Genomic DNA, 19,787 nt, shown 5'->3' with positions numbered 1-19,787 from the left:
ATGCATTATGATGTAACCTTAGACATGGGCTTGAAAGCCTTGATGTTACTTGAGTTAGAGCAGGTTAATTCATATAAAATGAGTTAAAATAAAACTTTACTTATGTTTTGTAGTTCCATCCCTTTAATCATGGAACTAGAAAATTGTGATTTCAAGGCCAGTAACAATCAGGGAAATGTCTTCAGTAAAATGCAAATATGTACCTTGAATGCAAGCATCTGCCAAATGCATAAGTGTCTTATGTTAGTTACGATAAATTGTAACTGCAGTGGTTTAAACAAAAATGGGTAAACGTTTTGTCATGGATTGCCTTTTAGAAATCCGGAACCAATCAAATTAATCTTTATAACTCATTTGTAAATGAAAACTTACAAATGTAAATAAGCTTCAAATGGGTTTTTTTAAACGACTGGATAGTCAGGTACAAAAATGCATTGGTACTAAGTTGTGACGACCTGTTTTAAATTTAGATTTAATACGTTTTATGAATTATTAGCATAATGTCATGGGCTTAAATGGAATGTTTTTACTAAAATGTTTTGAATGGGTTGCGCTAAAAAAAAAAAAATTATTCACTACTTTCAGTTACAACATTCTCTCTAACACTATCGTCGCTATTGTAGGTGTGTTGTAAAGCATATGCTCGTGTTGTTTTACCGCGGGACACTGAGAGCCCATGATCTTAACACCCACCCACCTGTGCTTACGTTTGTTTCTACCTGTCGCTGTTTGGGTGTATATTACTGTGACCGAGATGCTGACAGTCAACACGACCTGTTAATATTTCAGCACTTCGTCGGAGTCTCCGCTCCCAAATCCGTTCCGTGTGTTTCTTGGCCTGGGTTTCGCACTTACTATCTGCTGCTGTTTAATTAGGCGACTGATGTAGGATTGAGTTGCGGTGACACGGCAGCCGTGATGGAACAGAGACGAAATACAGGAATCACTACACACAGAGGCTATACTGCAGGGCACAGTATGTTATGTTAGCTATCTTTTGGAATCAAAAAAAAGAAATGAAGTCTCTCCCGACAGTGGTCATGCTTGTGTTAAATTAAAAACCAGCCTCAATGACATCGGGACTTTCCTCAGTGAAAATGCTCCAGGGAGGGAGTTTGATGTTGCTTATGCTCAGCATCATTTTAGGTAAGCTTGTTTGCTCTCTCTCTCTCTTTCTTTTTCTTTTAATAGTAATATAAAATGCATATAAATCTTTTCTTATGTAAACTGCCAGATCGGAATTTTTTAAGGTGAACTTATAATTGTCAGAGTGAAGATAATTAAAACCAACCAACATTTGATTTTCAGTTGACATGTTATCCATATTTAAATAATAATTATTTTATTTTCAGCATGCCCTTCGTTTACGAATTCTTAGGGTCCGTTTCTTTCACCCGCTATATTAATGCATTAACACATTTTCCCCCCTCTTCTTCAAAGTGATTGCATGTGTTGGCTCCATAAAACCCTCATCACCCAAAACCATCATCAGACAGAGTGAAAAGAGCTCCAGGAGTGAGGATGAATTTGAGAGGAACATCAAAGTGATGATGGAGAACATCAGATCCTTGTCAAAAGAAGAACAGGGAGAAGAGGCCCTGCCAAATCTCCATCAGAGAATGAGCAGAATGTCAGCACCCCTTGAGAGAATGGCAATTGACAGCACTAGCCTAGATTCTTACTTGACAGTGTTCAACAGTTTATTCTCTATAAACCAGCCTGCTTTGATTGACAGTTTTATTGAAACTCTTCCTCAGGCTTTAATTTGCATTTTGGCGGACAGACAGCCCTGTGGATGGCAAGCAGATTTAACCAGTACCGTTTCATCTGCATTGAATGAACAAGTACTTTCTGTGATCTCCTCTGTTAAAGCTGAAGCTTGCATGTCAACATCTAATCTGCGAATGGCAGACCCCACCATGGCTCAATTAAACTCTCTTCAGGAGATGTTGACGAATGTTTTGTCCTCAGACCTCCCACTTTATCTGCTATCAGATGACTTTTTAGCACTGTGGAATAGTTTTTTGGACATGGCATTTCCACGTCTGTTGTCATTCATGTCTGATGTCATGTTGAGTGCATTTCAAACTCCATTGGATTTTCTAAAACTTGGATTACAGTTTGGCATTGAAATTCCTACCCTAGACCAGAGTGAGAATTGTCAGCAAGGTGTGTCATAGCTTTAGGTTAAGTTTGTTTTTTCAAAAAAAAAATGTTTTATGTAGTTACTGTTTTTTTTTTTTTTTTCAATAAGTGATTCTCCATTAATGTCTCCTTCTGTCTTTTGTGCACAGGTGACCTCAAACAGCTTATCATGTGGTATGTCACTGAAAGCCTATATTCTTTTTACAAATATGGAGAAGATATATATTATATTATATTATGATGATATATCAACATTATTTAAAGTAAAAAAAAGTGATCATATTACTTTTCTGATGATAAAAGTATTAATTTCCATTTGTATTTTTACTATGAGAAGACACTATTCATTCTATCGCTTTTTTTCTGTATTTAGGGGCATAAATCATAATGTGAGCTGGTCTTTTGGACAGTCACTTCTGGATATGATTTTGGTTCCTGAAACTCCTCCTTGCAGTTTCCCAGGTCCAGAATGTCAGGCCCCAAGCAGCATCCAGTTCAGTCGTACTGGCACACCCTCAGTGGACATTCCCATGTCTATTCTCACTTGTGAACAACAAAACCTGAACCAACTTAACGAAACACTTTGTGAAGCAATTTTAGGAGCAAAATCTCAGGAATCTTATGTCCTTTATCAGATGTGTCGAGCACTCAGCATGCTCTCTCAAACCGAAGTGACAACAGTATGGAGGAACATGTGTCACATTATCAAGAATGGCATCTTGCCTCTTACTGAGCCCTGCAGTGATCCTGGCACCGGACAATCAATTCGTATTGCACGGTCCACTCTCAGCCTCAGCGAACTCCTCTGCGACTACCAGAACTGGAATAGTGATGGTGCCACAGACCCAGCTTTGGTCACAATGTGCAGTGAAAATGATCGTGCGGCATTCATCCTTGCTGTGTGTAATAACGCTGAAGTTATTCAAGTGTTGGTCAGAAATCCTAGCAATGCATGGGTGTGGGAATTCTGTGCAAACACATCAGACTCTTACATAGTCAACCTGTATTGTTCATATAACATATGGACTGCTGAAACCATCGACCCATCAATTGTGACGTTCTGCTGGTATAATGACATGGAGAGATTTCAGTTTCTTTTGTGTGACAGTACGATCTTCTTTATGGTTGTGTTCTCCACTGAAGAAAACAACTGGCTGAAGCCCAATTGCTCTGAACCTCCTCCACAAATTGACATCAACTCCATTGTGGCTGAGTTTTGCAAATACTCTGAATGGAAGAACGTACAAGCAATCAGCCCTGAGCAGATCTCTGTATGTATCCAAAATGATGAGGTTCAGTTTATTAATGAGGTGTGTGATGACCACAAGTTCGTCACTCTACTTGTGCAGGACAGCGCAAATGCTTGGGTAGAGCAATATTGCAACAACTATGTCAGGAATCCCACTACGAGCCCACCACTGCTGAACATTGGAAATTGGTGTAACTATAGCAAATGGACAAACATGTCTGTGGATCCGTCTGTGGTCGGTCTATGCTGGCAGTACGACCAGATTGGCTTCTATCAGAACGTCTGCTGCAACAAACCCTTGTATGACAAGTTGTCCCTTCATGTTGACAACCAGTGGCTGATTAGAGAGTGCTCTGATAATAACACCACAAACATGTTGGAGAAGGTTTGTGTCTATTCAGATTGGAGCCAGCCTACTATAGTAGACATGACTGACCTTGCTCTCTGTGCAGATCTTGACACTGAGAATTTCACTCGCAATGTATGTGCCAACACTACAGTTTTCCAGAAATTGCTGGCCAATTTAAACAACACCTGGTTATTGGAGCAATGCTTAAACCTGAGTGCTCCTGGCCCAGGTGCTGGGGCTGGGAATGGGAATGGGAATGGGAGCCTGATGGTTTTCCAACCAGCTGAGGAGTGTCAGTATTCCACTTGGGCTTTGGTTCTCCCGAATGCTTCTCTCCTTGCTCTATGCTGGGAATATGACCAGGCCAACTTTACCTCATTCGTCTGTGCTGACTCTTCCATGCTCCTCCACATCACCCAGAAGGCCTCCAGCCTCCAGGTTGGCACTCTCTGTGCCACATTCACCACTCCCCCAAACCCCACCATCAGTGGGAGCAATGTAACAGCTCCCCAGACATGTCTAACTAGGGAGTTAGCTAAAAGGCTAAACTGGACATGCAGCACAGACTTCAGCGCTGTCTGCCAACCCGGTGCCAGTCAAGTCCAGGGTCTTTGGCTGCTGTTGCACTGTGGGATAACAATCCTCCAACCTCGCTTGGAGAATCTTATGACTACACAAGTGACAGCGATGGTCAAGCAGGCCACCAGCCTGTGGGTTGTCCTGCTGTTGGCTCTAGAAGAAAACCAAATGACCTCTCTAAGGATGACAGAGTATATTCAGCTTAGTGTGTTGGAATCAGTTGTCGCCTACATGGACAATGAAACCAACTTTGACAACAAGCGTGTGCTTTTGCAATGCTTTGGGGTTGGTATTATTATTTAATCTCTACAAATATTACATATTAAGAACAGGGCATATCATTGTTTTATTAGACCACTGTTTCCCAAAAAAGACACTGTGAGCTAGTTCTGGAGGTTCTTCTGTTTATTTCTGATTATTAGTTAAGCATATCCCTTACAGGGTTCACCACTTTTTGTAATTGACCCATGATCTAGTTCATCAACATGTGGTATAAGGTGTTAGACCTGACACCGGATAATCGAAATCTCTTCCTTAGCATGTAATATTAACTCTTGAGTCATTTGATTTGTCTCTACATTAGTACTGTGATACAAATACCTGATGTATATTGTTGTTGTTCCTTCTGCATTTCCGGTTGAAACTTTGCATATGTGTATTTCAGAAAGTTCTGACCAGTCTGATGCAAACAGGAAGAAATATGCCCACTAACTTCTTCCTGATCAAGGTTGGATGCACAACTAAATTAGCATGTTTCACATTTTTAAAATAACACCTGAAAGTGATTGAATCAAATTAATAGTTTGCTTTGTCAATCCACATTATCATTCTCACAGAATATCTGCTTTTGAAATCAGTGTGAGTAACAGCTTGAATTACACATGATTGCTTTTGCAGGAGTATTTCCGTATTCCTCTGTTTCATCTGAGATCAGTGCTCAGTGCAGCAGACAGCATGATTGTGAGGGAGATTCTGCTGTACTATAACAGGAACTATGCCACTTTGCAGGTGGACCATCTCATCATTGCATCATTATATATTAAAAACAAAAACAATCAAGGAACAAACAATCAAGATAAATGAATTGATGTGATTTACAGTTTTTTTTTCTTTTCTTTTTTGAAGCTAACAGATGACTATCTGCAAACCATGGTGTCGGTGCTCTTCCAAATACACCTGCCCAAGGATATTAGCCTGTTTTCTGACATGGGTATTTTGTTGGCTCTAGCTACACCTTCAGACATCTTGTCAATGCCGCTACAAAATAATATCAATGTGTGAGTGACACACACATATACCTGAGCTTAAAAAGAACCATCTCTTAATCACACCATTCACTTCTTCTTTTTTTTTCACTTTGTTTATTATTTATATTATTATTGTTATTTCAACCTCCTTTTATACTTGTTTACGATGATTATGGCTGATTTGAAAAGCAAACAATTGAATCCTAAGTGGGACAATTTATACTACAATTAATTTAAATGATAGATACATTTATATGTAAATTTCAAATGATTTATATTCTGTAAGTATAATCTGTAATTTTTAGATTTTTCTATTTAGCTTTCATTTATTTTTATTTAAAATTCTACTTATTTATATCACTTAGTTCCCTAGGCTACAGTTCTCATTTTATTATTTTTATCTTATATTTCAGCTTTATTTCCATAAAAATGTATTTGTAATTCATTTAGTTAACATTAACGACAATAATAAAATATATAAATATTTTTACACATAATTCAAAGTGTTTAAAACACTCCACTCCCCTACTTTTCTCCAGGTTAGGCATAATTAACTTCAGCATCAAAAACCTTTCCCTGGAGCAGCAGCAAGCGTTTGGTCGATGGTTCAGTCAGTCCATGAGCTTGCCTAACATGACAGCCGGCAGCTTATCCGTTATCAGAGACACTGGTAACCTGATCGCCTATCTGCCCTTTCAGAGCTTCCAGTACTTCTCACCTGCTCAGGTAACAGCCCATCACCTCACAAAGATACCTGAACCCATCTGGCTCCAGTTAACCCTCAGGCAGCTCATCTGGGGAAAATGCCAAGGCTTGCCACTGGTTCATTGTAACAGACATGCCCTTGTAGTCTGTTTTTAATAAATAAACACAGAAACACATGAATTAAGAATGGCTGTGTAGTGGACTTTGGTTCTAGCACCGAGATGAAAAGTTCTTCACTTCTATTCATATAAACAGGACATTTCAGAAAATATAATAGAATATAATATGAAATAGAATAGAAAATATAGAATGGTTAATATTTTATATACCAGAAAAAAAAGTTTAGGATTTACCTTGAATCACTCAGAAATTGCTAGTGTCAGTTACACAAATAAAGCAATGAAGAAATAATTTGAAGTAGAAAGAATGAAATAGTATTTCTTTGTGAAATGTACTCTAAAATTGTTTGTTTTATTTACAACATAGAAAATCATTTTTTACAGTGCAGTCATTCTGTTTTAAAATGACCGTTTAAGATCAATTAACAATTACCATTTGATGTTTAAATGACTATTGTCTTAAATGATCAGATATGACATACTCTTGTTCTCATTGTTCTTTTCTTAGCTGCTGGATGGATTGGATGTCCTGATGAGTAACACGTTGAGTCCACTTAAGCAGCAGTTCATTGCTCAGAGTCTCACTGGAACCTTCCGGAATCTCACTGTTGACGAGTTCAGGAGGTTAGCTAAATACAGTGTTATTTTACTGTAAATCAATACAGTTTCTTAATTCTTTTTATATAATTGTTTTATTTGGGACATGGAAATGTAAAAAGCAAAAAAATAAAAATTAAAAAAAAGTTTCCTCTCACACCCCTCCAGGTTAGGAAACCTGACCTGTCTGGCTCACCCCAGCCAGCTGATGGCATATGCAGGAACAGAAGCCTTCTCTGTGATCCAGGCCAACATTAGGACATGTGCAATTCAGGGTTTTAGTGTTCCTAGCAAGATGGTCAGTAAACATGTTTCAGATAAATTGTCTCATTTATTGCTTCTTTAAAAAAAATTAAAAACTTAACTGTAGTGGTAAATATAAAATAGCCTCTGGTTTGTGGTTTCTTTTTTTTTTGTTTCCAGATATCCGGCTTGGTCTTGAAATCGTCTGACCTGCAGTCTCCATCCAGTCTCACTCCTCAGAGAGTCTCTGAGCTTGGCCCTTTTCTGCCCCTACTGGGATCTAGTGTCCTGCAGCAGCTTACCTCAGCCCAGCTCATGCCTGCTCTCAGGACCCTCGCCTCTGTGCCTTTCACCCCTGCACAGGTACACACCATCTATGCCATATCTGCATGCATTTGCCACACGAAGCAAACCATTTAGCAAAATTTACAGGCCATAAATATTTCTTACAAGTCATTATACAATTTTGCATTAAAAATATGGTGGTCATACGGGACACGTCCCGACCAGGACTTTAATATTGCCTAAAATATCCAGGTTTGGGCTGTTTGCACTGTGCAGGTCTATCATTGTGTGACATTCATAAGAGCTATAGAGAGCAGAGCAGATGGCTCCTTATGCTTTCAAATCGCTTTCGCACCTACTTTGGTGTCTTTTTTATGATTGGTGCGCAGTGACGCTTCAAGTCAAACGAACGAACAAACACGTGCAAATATTTGCATTGCTTTGATTGTTTCCTGTGAATCTCACCTTCTCACCCGCAGCCCCATGAATGCTTGATTATGTACAATACCTGAATGTTATTGGTCAAACTGCTTTGGATGTTTTGGGCATTATTAAAATCCTGGCCAGGACGTGTCCCATATGAATGGCGCATATGGCCACCCTATTTAAAAATGTATATCTATTCCTATGAGATTTTCCCTAGAATTTTATGACAAACATCACAGACAGGTCAGTCATAGGCAAGGCAGTTTATTAATATAGCACCTTATTTTATACATGAAGGTCATTTAAAGTGTTTTCCAAAAAAGTATTTTAGTCTAAAATAAATATTAATAAAAAACAAGAGAAAGAAAAAAGTAAAAAGAAAATAAAAGTAGACATTAAAAGGAATATGAGAAACATTTATATTTATATTTTTCATATTTTGATTTTGGTAGAGTAGTGTTAGAAATATTCAGCATTGTTATTAATTTTATTTGAACCGCTCATATTACATCAGCAAGGTTCAGATGTTAAGATATCTTAGAGTTTGACCTACGCCTTGTAATGTTAGAGTTCTAACAATGCTACCGGCCAGAAAGCTTAGTATGGTTTTATGTGCTTGCCTAAGACCATTTTTACTTGCATTTTGCATTTGGTGTGTTAATTTTAGACATTGAGTAGACCCTAGTGGGTGAGAAATTGAGTAGAGGTCAAAGGTTACAAGCAGGCAGTGTGGGTATTACAACAGATGGAAGACTGCTGTCAGAGGAACCATGGTATCTGATATAGGTAGAGGACTGTGTCACTGTTCAACCCTTTTAATCATTTCTGCATGACTAAACATGAATTCTGCATATCCATCTCAATGTCCACCCAAAACATAAGGAAGACAGAAGATGGGAGCACAATGGAAAAACAGAAAGGTTCAGATGTCAGTAGAATGTTCTTGTAAAAGTCAGAAAAACCTAATACCTATATAAATTTTCATAAAATAATTTATCAATCAGAATATTTATTCATCATCAGTTCATTGCTTTATGATGCACTGCCTTATTTACTGCTTATTAATCAATATAGTTTTTTTTTTTGTCAAAGGCACGTGTTATCATCGACAAGATTTCTGCCAATCTCAGTGTAAGTATCTTTTCTGTCAGAGTTGGGAAAAGCTGAGCTTGCTCTTATTTTTTTTATTTCTTAAATGTTTGAAAAAATGGCCAGTGTCTCCTGTGAACCTACGTGAGTTTGTGTGTTTTTGTGTGTGTGTGTGTGTGTGTGTTTGGTGTGTCTGTATTTGAGATGTCAGCACTTTTGCACAGCCAGCTGGCCCACAACTCTGTGTAATCAACTCTGGGGTATTTCAAGGACAATTGCATTGGCCTTACACACACTCACCCGTCAGTTACTCTTTACAAATGTACTTCGCGTGTTTGAAAGTGCATGTAACATTTACTCATATGATCCATGTGATTTGGCAGTTCATCAAGGTATAGGATTGCACCAAGCACAAGGAAGTTGTCAAGCAGCTCTTTGTATTTTGTGTCTAAGGTTTAAGGGAACATTGTGATGTAGGTCAGATAGGGTGTCAGTAGTGAGCTGGCACATGCTGGCACTCTTTCACATGTGTGCCGTCAATGAGACACCCAAAGGAAATATCTGTTTTTGTAATATAGTCTGCTTATGGCACACGTTAATTATTTAAGACTAGTTCAATTGTTTATGTAAAGGGGTTTTCAAATATTTTTATGCCGAGGACCCCCAAATGATGATGATTCCTTTGCTATATACCCACTTCCTAAAATATTAAGGCAGCTATGTATATATTCACATTACCATTCAAACATTCAAGTTTTTTTTTTTTTTTTTTTTTTTTGAGAGAGAGAGAAGTCCCTTATGCTCACAAAGGCTGTGTTTATTTGATCAATCATGTAGTAAAAATATTTAGACTGTGAAATATTATTACAATTTGAGTATTTTGAATATTCTTTATTTCTATTTAAATATTAAACTGTAATTTATTCCTATGATGCCAAAGCTGAATTTTCAGCATCCATTAGTCCAGTCTTCAGTGTCATACAGAAATCATTTTAATATACTGATTTTATGCTTTATTTTCTCATTTTCTTGTTAATATCAATTTTGAAAGTTGCTAAATTTTATATGCAGCTAAATTTTTTTGGGGAAACTGATACTTTTTTTTTTCTTTGAATGTTCAAAAGAACATCATTTATTTGAAATGCTTTTTAACAACATAATAGTCTTTACTTTCTCTTGTGATAATGTAAATAATTTTTTTCAATAAAAGGTTATTAAAGTACATTATAATTTAAATAATATTCATACACACTTCAAATACAAGTGCATCTAAAAAATAGAATATCATAGAAAAGTTATTTTCTTTAATTGTTCATTATCAAACTTTCTCATATTATAGATTCATTGCACAAAAACTGAACTGAAATATTTCAAGTTTTTTAGTTTTAATTCTGATGGTTATAACAGTTTAAGAAAAAACTAAATTCAGTATCTCAAAAAAGTATAATATTTTCTCAAGGATCAATCAAAAAAAGATGTACAAACCAGAAATGTTCAAGATCTCCAAAGCAGGTTTAATTCTGAATTCAATACTTGGTTGCATGAATTACTGCTTCAGTGTGGTGTGGCATGGAGGCGATCAGCCTGTGGCACTGCTGAGGCGTTATTGAAGCCCAGGTTGCTTTGATAACGGCCTTCAGCTCCTCTGTGTTGTGTGTCAGATGTTACTTATCTTCCTCTTCACAATACTCCATAGATTCTCTGTGAGGTTTAATTCAGGTGAGTTGGTTAGCCAGTCAAGCACAGTAGTATCATGGTCAGCAAACCAATTGAAAGTAGTTTTGGCACTGTGGGGAGGTGATAAAATCCTGCTGCAAAATGAAATCAGCATCTCCATAACAGATGGAAGCATAAAGCAGAAACTTCACACTGGACTTAGGATTCTGTGCCTCTCCAGTCTTCCTCCAGACTCCAGACCTTGATTTCCAAATGATATGCTAAATTTACTTTAATCTGAAAAGAGGAATTGTACCACTGAGCAATAGTTCAGTTCTTTTTCTACTTAGGTGAAATGCTTCTGACATTTTTTTCTGGTTCAGGAGTGGCTTGGTTCTAGGAATGTGACAGCTGTACGCCTTTTCCTGTAGTCGTCTGAGTGTGGTGACTCTTGATGTGCTGACTCCGGCTTCAGTCCACTCCTTGTGAAGCTCTACCAAGTTCTTGAATCGGCTTTTCCTGAAAATCTTCCTAAGGCTGTGGTCATCCCTGTTGCTTGTGCATCTTTTTCTACCACTCTTTTTCCTTCCAGTCAACTTTCTATGAATATATTTTGATACAGCACTCTGGGAACAGCCAGCCCTTTCAGCAATGACCTTCTGTAGCATACCCTCCTTGTGGAGGGTGTTGATGATTGTCTTCTGGACAACTGTAAAGTCAGTAGTCTTTCCCATAATTGTGGTTGCATGTTCTAAACTAGCCCAAGAGGTACCCAGTATTTATACTCAAAATTAATCAAACTAATCAAGCTCAAAATGGAATAATCAAATTTTTTGAGTTACTGATTTTTTTTTTTTCCTAAGCTGTAAGTCGTAACCATCAGAATTAAAACAAAAAAACTGAAATATTTAAGTTTGTGTGCAATGAATCTATAATATAAGAAAGTTTGCTCTTGAAAGAAGTCAATTAAATTGCAAAAAATAAAGACCTTTTCCATGATAATCAATTTTTTTGAGATGCATCTGTATATATATATATATATATAACTTAAAATATAGATTTAAAAAAACACTTTGATATATTTTTTTATTTTTATTTTTTTTTCTCTCAAACTTGTGGTCCCAGAACCCAGTTTATGGTAAAATCTCAGTGATACTGAATGTCATTTAAATATCATATTTTGGAAATATTATAGGTGTTATGTTTGTTTGCGCTCCCTCTCAGTTGGCTCTACCTGGCTCTGTGAATTTGTCTATGCTGGGATCTCTTGTGAGTGGAGTAAAGGTGGAGACTCTGTGGACTTTACCAAATGATGTTCTGCTGAAAGCGTTACCTGCTATGAGCCTTCAGACGCCTGGGCTCACCCCTCCACAGGTCAACACTATCATCTCCAAACTCTGGGTAAGAAACTCACAGATTTTCCCTTTAGGACTCTGAACACAAATATCTCATATTGGAGTATTAGTTAAGGGAAGCAGCTGTAAATAAATCTAAATTATCCAGAATGGATATTCATAACCAAATATAACCCCCCCCCCCATATTAGCACAAATATTGTGAATTTCTTCTTCCATGGTTTCAGGGTTCTAGTACTGTGTCCCAGTGGATGGATAAAGTCCATCCTTTCATCTCAAGCACTCCACTCCTCAGTGTGATTCCCCAAGTCTCTCTGCTGCTGATCAGAGACACTGCTGTACACACTCGCCTCTGGAACACACAGCAGGTATATTCTAGTCCAGTCATACACACTTCATTTAGCAACCATAATTACAGTAAAGTTACAGTTCTTGCAAAGTTACATTTAAGTAAAAAAAAAAATTATTAGTATTTTGTTAAAAGCGGCCCTCTGAATGATGGCAGTGATTTCATTATAATATTTGCCTACCGAGTTATTAAAGTGTTTTTCTTATATTTAATTTAATTGTTTTTCTTACATTTAATTTAATACTAAATTGTAAATTGTGATACATATTTATTTAGATATTGGGGTCAATATGATCTTTTAATGTTTTTGAAAACATTTATGCTTATAAAGGCTGAAAAATATAGTAAAACTAGTTGATATATATATTTTTTATATTATTTATTCCTGTGATGGCAAAGCTGAATTTTCAGCAGCCGTTTCTCCAGTCTTCAGTGTCACACGGTCCTTCAGAAATCATTCTGAGATGCTGATTTGGGGCTGAACTAACATTTCTTATTATTATCAATGTTAAAAAATATATTTATATTGTTAAAGATTATTTCATGATTCTTTGATGAACACAAAGTTCCAAAGAACAGCATTTATTTGAAAAAGAAATCTTTTGTAACAATAAAGAAAAATGTTTTTTGTCTACACTTGATGTAGAAAAAAATACAAAACAATGTGTATATCTGTTCTTACAGTGCAAAGACCATGTAACATTTCAATAGCGCATAACAAAAAACCTAAAACATATCCTTATGTGAAACTTTAACTCATATGCTGTTTGAGCAAGAGGTCATAACAAGTGTGTTTTCCATCATGATAATGCCTATTACCACAGAGATCTGTATTATACCACAGTGTCTAATTGCTGGTTTAATTATTGATAATGGAGCACAACAAAGCTTCTTTGTTGTATAACCTCAGATTTAGTACCCTAGACAGTGTATCATGTGTTAGCTAGCAGAAAATAAGATGAAAACCAACCTGAGTTGCTCTGGTACCGTAAGTACCTTTTTTCCGGGACATTAAGCATGAAAATGTTTTGTAATCCCCCTCTACTGTTATAAATAAGCTTACAGAGACAAGAAGATTTTACTGTTAATGTATGAATAAATATTTAACAAGTTAGAGTAACTGTACCCGCTGATTTATATGTAAATTTCTTAAAGGGATAGTTCAACTAAATATATATATATATATATATATATATATATATATATATATATATATATATATATATATATATATATATATATATATATATAATTTTCTATTTTTTTATTACTCATACTCATGTTGTTTCAAACCTGTATGAATTTCATTCATCTGTTAAACACAAAAGAAGCTATTTTGAAGAATGTTGGTAACAATCTGCTGGTTATCTTACCTTACCTTGCTAGTACTTTTTTTTTTCTATAATCTGAATTGTGCACATTTAAAAGCTATTCTAAAATCTTAAATCCTTGATCGTTCCAATATAATACTTGTAATGTTTTGTCATTCAACAGGCTAAAGTTCTCTTTAAAGAGGCTGTCGCCTCTCACCCAAGTCTCTCACTACAAGAATTTCTGTAAGTTTAGTCTTTAGAAATTTGTAAGTTGATTTTGTGATTATAAATAAGGTCTACAAAATGAATCATGACACTGCTCACTGAAGTACTGTACTTAAGTATGATCATGTTTTTCTTTCTCTGTCATGACAGATCTCTGGGGACCCTGGCTACGGGAGTGAGTTGCACAGACCTTAGAAGATTGTTCCAGAACCTGGCGTCTCTATCATCTCTACGTGACATTATGATATTTCTGAGAGAGCAGCCTGTGCCACTCCACCCCTCACTGGTATCTAGTAAACCTTGATTCAGATGCAGGACCTAAATGTTACATATTACCAATTTAGTTTAGTTTCTTCTTTATTTAGTCAAATCTTCACTAAGGTCGATCTTACTCATAGTTCGCTCAATCTATACTATTTTGTGTAGGCCTACCTGTAAGTTGAGTACAGATGTCTTGAATCTTGAATAATGGATAGAGTATTTCACAAACACTCTCTTTACAGAAGTTTTTTTTTCTTTTCTGTACTACAGAAAAAGTGTGTATTTGAAGAACTGTATAGGTTTGACTTCTTCACAGAGGTACTTGAAGATTTGGGTTCTCAGATTGCTCTGTCACTTCCGTGAGTCAAAATTCAATTCAATCAAATTACATTTACATGTATTTAAAATAATGTCTTCACTTGTTGAATTTAATGTTATTGTCTAAAGGCTGAGCACCATTAAGAAATTTCCTCCAGATAAGATGCATTCCCTGAGGAAAATTATAATACAGGACCCATATTACTTCCTACTGCTTCCCAGCACCAAACAAGCTGTCCTGGTGGACAAGATGGTTCAAAGACTGGTAAAGAATATCATTTCATACATACACATATTTTTGCTGTGGATCAATCCAGTGAATGATTTTGACAAGGGTTAACAACTCTGATTATGTACACTTTGTTTAACCTGCACCTTTTAAAAGAGCTTTAATGTCAAATTGACCAGTTGGTATCTCCAACCACTGTTTCTTTGATTTTCTCATCAGGATATGTCCACTGGCCTGTACACTGAAGAGGAGTTTCTTTCGCTAGGCGTCATGGCTACATTTGTGACAGATGAAATGTTTTCGAATTTGGATAGGAGCTTTTTTGTTGAAAGTCTGGAGTTCCTTCAAGGATTCTGCTACAATGCCAATAAAAGAGACCTGGTGGCAAAGATGCTGGAGGAACAGAGGACATTTGGGTATGGACGCTAAAACATTTTCTAGTTTCTAATAAATCACTGGAAAATAAAGCTTGCATCAAACCCAACAAGTTGTCAATAAACCTGAACTGTTTTCTCCACATAGCCCCGTAACAAACTGGACATCAGATACTCTGAACCAAGTGGACCGCTTCTTGTTTTTTCTTCCGAAGGACACTATTCAGCTCATTCCCTTAGTGAGTGACCAGATATTTCTGCTGTTCCAGACGTATTGTACCTCATGACAACTGACCAAGTATTTTCGATCATTGTCTGCCTGTGTTTTGTCTTCAGGGTTTGATGAGTTTAGAGCGCATCGAGAGGCTGTTCCTGAGTCAGCAGGAGTGGGAGAGAGGAGAGTTTGGCTCGCTGTGTCAGAAACCGTCAGAGCTGTTTGAAAAGCAGCAGTTTGTGCTTCAGTTCTTTCTCGGCTTCCTCAGAATAGGACGTGTCCCTTGTAAGTACAATTCTCTGCCTTGACAGTAGTTCATCTGTTAAAATCCTTCTGTTCACTTTAAATTACAGATTGTGAAGAAATATAATACAGTAGTATGGCTGTCACTTCACACTTTTGACCACTCAACCCTTTTCATTTCATCTCTCCATCTCTGTGTCTTAGATACTGGACTGATCCCATCTTGTGAGAGCCTGCATGTGACACAACCAGCCGCCTGGACTATTGACAGCCTTAGAAACATGCCACAAGCTGCATTTCAGAGGTGCTTGGAGCTCATTGGCCAGGATCCATTTTTCAGTGCATACGAGCTGTTAATGCTCCTTACAAAGGCCAAAGAGGTGCCCTACTTCTACATCAACTCATATACTCATAAATAACATTGTTTTTGAGATTTGACAATTTGCTGGTTCACCTTATTAGACACATCCTCACTTTCAATTGCTACTTTCCACTTGGTGTTAATCCCATTAATATGTTGGTCATATTCAGTGAATATCTGCATATCTGTGGCAGAATAATAGGTTTGACTTTTTTTTTTTTTTTGTGTGTAGGTGTATGGGGTGCCTTCCTCTTTTAACTCTTCTGTGATCTCTCAGTTGGGTCGAATTGCCACTCAGCTCACACTTGAAGAATTGGCCTCTCTTAGACTCTCTGACATTCAGTCAGTTTCAGCTATGGGGGCTCTCAACACATGGACCAGCAGACAGGTAAAATGTTGGTGAACACATTAGTAAAAGTGAGCTGGAATGGCTGGTAAAATTGAGATTTGTAAAAAAAAAAAAAAAAAAAAGGTATACCACTAATGAAAGAAAATGCACTTGATTGATTTGGAGAATACTGTTTTTATTCATTTCTTTATTTATTATACATTTTAATGCACATTAACGTTCAATCATTGGGATTGGTATGATTTTCTCATGTCATGAAATAAGTCTCTACTACTCACCAAGGCTGAGTTTATTTGATCAAAATTACAGGAAAAACAAAAAATAAATTGTGATATATGATTACAATTTTAAATAATGGTTTTCTGTATTGTATTTTAAAATGTAATATATTCTTGTGATGGCAAAGCTTAAGTTTACTGCAGCCATTACTCCAGTCTTCAGTGTCACATGTTCCTTTATTTTAATATGCTGACACATATTATCCATGTTGAAAATTGTTGATACTTTATATTTTTTTAGGAAAAGAAAATTAAAAAGAACAGCATTTATTTATTTTTATTTTTTATTTTTTTTGTGATGATGTCTTACCCTGTTTTGAATGGTTGAATGTACATATTGTAAATGACTTCTGTTTGCAATTGCAGCTGAAATTACTATTCTCCGTGGTTCTGAACTCAAACAGAAAGACTCCTAGCCAGTTAGACTCCAGCACTTTTGTGGCATTGGGGCACATTGTGTGTGGGATTGATGCACCAATCATGAGCAACCTGAATCCAGTGGAATTCAGGTTGAATTATTATTCATTTAATAAATGATTAAAAATCGAAATGATCTAAATTATCTAAAAATGTGTTGCATGTATGTTTCTATGTATTAAATTTACTCTTGTCCTGAATGTGAAATGTGTTGTTCTTCTTATTCCAGTAAAGCAGTTTTGTGGCTTGGCCGTTTGAATTTGTCTTGCTCTGAGGAGCAGCTGCAGGCTTTGATAGGGCTGCTCAGTCATAGCTTGGCATTTGGACCAGTCAGCTCCTGGGGATCAGAGGTCTTCATTGAGATCGGAGCGATTGCAGGTACAGCTCAGAACTTGTAATCAGAACGTTTGTGGTTTGATTCCCACAGAAATCACCACGTGGACCTTGAGCAAGGCACTTAACCAAAGTTGGAATTGTTCCTGTAATAAACATACTTTTAAGTCACTTTGGATAAAAAGAGTCCATTAACAGATATAGTTAATCATAGAGATTTGTATATTAGTAATAGTAATAGTAGCTTAAAGAACTTGTGGGGGAAGTCATGGCCTAATGGTTAGAGGGTTGGACTCCCAATCGAAGGGTTGTGGGTTCTAGTCTTGGGCCGGACGGAATTGTGGTTGGGGGGAGTGCATGTACAGTTCTCTCTCCACCTTCAATACCACGACTTAGGTGCCCTTGAGCAAGGCATCGAACCCCCACCTGCTCCCCAGGCGCCGCAGCATAAATGGCTGCCCACTGCGCTGGGTGTGTGCTCACTGTGTGTGTGTGTTCACTGCTCTGTGTGTGTGCATTTCGGATGGGTTAAATGCAGAGCACAAATTCTGAGTATGCCTGATTTGCTCATTTTGGTTCATAGTTGTGGTGATTGATGTTTTTTGTCTATTTATGGTGTTTTTGTGCGTTTTTCCCCTTTATGTAGCGGGACTACCTGACATAGCCATGTCTGCTTTGGTGAGCGAACAAATTGAAGGAATCACCCCACTTGCCATCTCTCTCATCCCAGCAGACAAATTTGCAGTTAGTATCTTTTTTTCTCTAGCCTTTTTAATGCCTTGCACTAAACGGTATGAGGTATGTATGTATGTGGCTATTTGATTGCATTCATAACTATTATTAGCACAATAAGAGGAAAAATTTTTTTTTTTTTTCCTAATTCGGTCACCGATTTGACAACAAGTGATAAAAATCAAACAAACTGTTAATTTCTTACCTCAATTTCAAGATCTCAGAACACTCTTATGACGTCCTCAGTTTTTTTTATTTTTATAAAAAATATTTGGAAGTCATTTTAGGATCTGTATTACCTGGTGTTTCTGCTCTCTCTTCACAGGTAGTGTTTAACCAGGCACAGATTCGTATGTTCACCTATGATCAGGCTGTTGCTGTGACTGAGACCCAGCGCTCCGCTCTGTCTTCAGTACAGCAGACGGCCCTGTCCATGGTGCTCAACCCCTGGGAGGACAAACCTGTTGATTTCAGAGGTACTTTCACTCCTGTTGCGAAAAACAGAGTGAGAAGGAAAAACTCTATTATATTATATATTAATTAAAAAAAGTTAAATATGTGATTTAATCTCAAACTTGAACGAATGATTGATATTGATATTGATTTTGGGTTGTTAAACGTTCTTTATTCTGTCTCTCACAGTTATTTTTGTGTATCATTTCAGGCATGTCACTGGGAGTTGCAATGCACCCCAGTCCTTTATTCTACCTCTCCAGTGTCCTGATAATGCTGCTGTTTTCTCTGGGATGAGCTAGGTCTGTTGCTGCTGAATTTCTGCTTTACTGAATCCAACTTTTCTTTCCAAATATGTGCAATGTGATGTAGCTGTATCAATGTATATATAAGACTTATGAGAAATACAAGAACAATAACTCATGGAAATATTTCCTTCTGCACTTTATAATAGTTGGTCAGTGAAAATTAGATTTTGTTTGATTGTTTTTGAATATTTGCTTCCTTGGAGAATAATGTATCAGCCTAGGTATGTAATTGCCTAAACTGACTTGTGCTTTGTTCAATTTCTTGCCCTGTTTTTACAAGTATTATTTATTTATTTATTTATTTAACTGCTACTTAACAGCGTTCATACATTGAAATTCTGGAAAAATATCTGAAGGGGTTGTATTAACAAAGTAAAAACTTGATTGTGAAAATAATTTCTTTTCCTTTCATTTAAATTTTGTATTGTTGTGCATAACCAATGCATATATCCTTGGAAATAAAGCAGTGGCGTGACTTATGTTTTAAAAAGTGGGTGAGACAGGAGAGTCTTTGAGAGTGATTGTGTATCTATGTATTTATTCACGTTGGTGAAATAAAGTATTACAAGAGACGTTATAAGGGGACTTGATACAACTACAATTAAGTATAATAATAATAGTAATTTTTATTATTATAAAAATGTACTACTAATGCTACTATTATTAAAATTATAATTATGGCTATCATTAGTTTATGACCTGATGTATTAAGTCAAGTCACCTTTGCGACCTTTGCGATATAGCGATTTTAAAAATATAGATTGTAATAAAGCAACTGAACAACATTAAATAGTGTGTCAATGATGCAAAAAGTCAGTTAATAATTGAAATTAATTATGTCATCATCCAGCTCAGTTCAGTTTAAATAGTATCTGTGCAAGCAAGTCAACGAAAACACTGGAAATGAAGTGACCCCAACTAAGCAAGCCAAGAGGCGACATTGGCAAGGAACCAAAACTCCATCGGTGACAGAATGGAGAAAAAAC

General features: G+C 36.7%; 1 protein-coding gene across 1 annotated transcript; it reads left to right on the top strand.

The window, feature by feature from the left end:
• The first annotated feature begins 98 nt into the window (after positions 1-98).
• On the top strand, positions 99-19,291 carry LOC128016954 (stereocilin-like). The gene is made up of 28 exons (XM_052601925.1): positions 99-1,146; positions 1,441-2,169; positions 2,295-2,319; positions 2,519-4,607; positions 4,987-5,049; positions 5,220-5,330; positions 5,448-5,599; positions 6,109-6,295; positions 6,902-7,017; positions 7,159-7,288; positions 7,414-7,596; positions 9,037-9,075; positions 11,914-12,090; positions 12,272-12,412; positions 13,888-13,949; positions 14,082-14,217; positions 14,463-14,551; positions 14,640-14,775; positions 14,959-15,155; positions 15,262-15,352; positions 15,450-15,612; positions 15,775-15,950; positions 16,164-16,319; positions 16,925-17,067; positions 17,205-17,353; positions 17,955-18,052; positions 18,366-18,516; positions 18,705-19,291. Exons 1-28 carry the CDS (start codon positions 1,071-1,073, stop codon positions 18,788-18,790), a joined length of 6,051 nt encoding a protein of 2,016 aa, XP_052457885.1. The 5' UTR covers positions 99-1,070; the 3' UTR covers positions 18,791-19,291.
• The last annotated feature ends 496 nt before the right edge of the window (positions 19,292-19,787 follow it).

Source organism: Carassius gibelio, chromosome A7, assembly GCF_023724105.1.
Source record: "Carassius gibelio isolate Cgi1373 ecotype wild population from Czech Republic chromosome A7, carGib1.2-hapl.c, whole genome shotgun sequence".
NCBI lineage: Eukaryota > Metazoa > Chordata > Actinopteri > Cypriniformes > Cyprinidae > Carassius > Carassius gibelio.
Note: the sequence above shows the minus strand (reverse complement) of the source record. Positions and strands in the feature narration are given on the sequence as shown.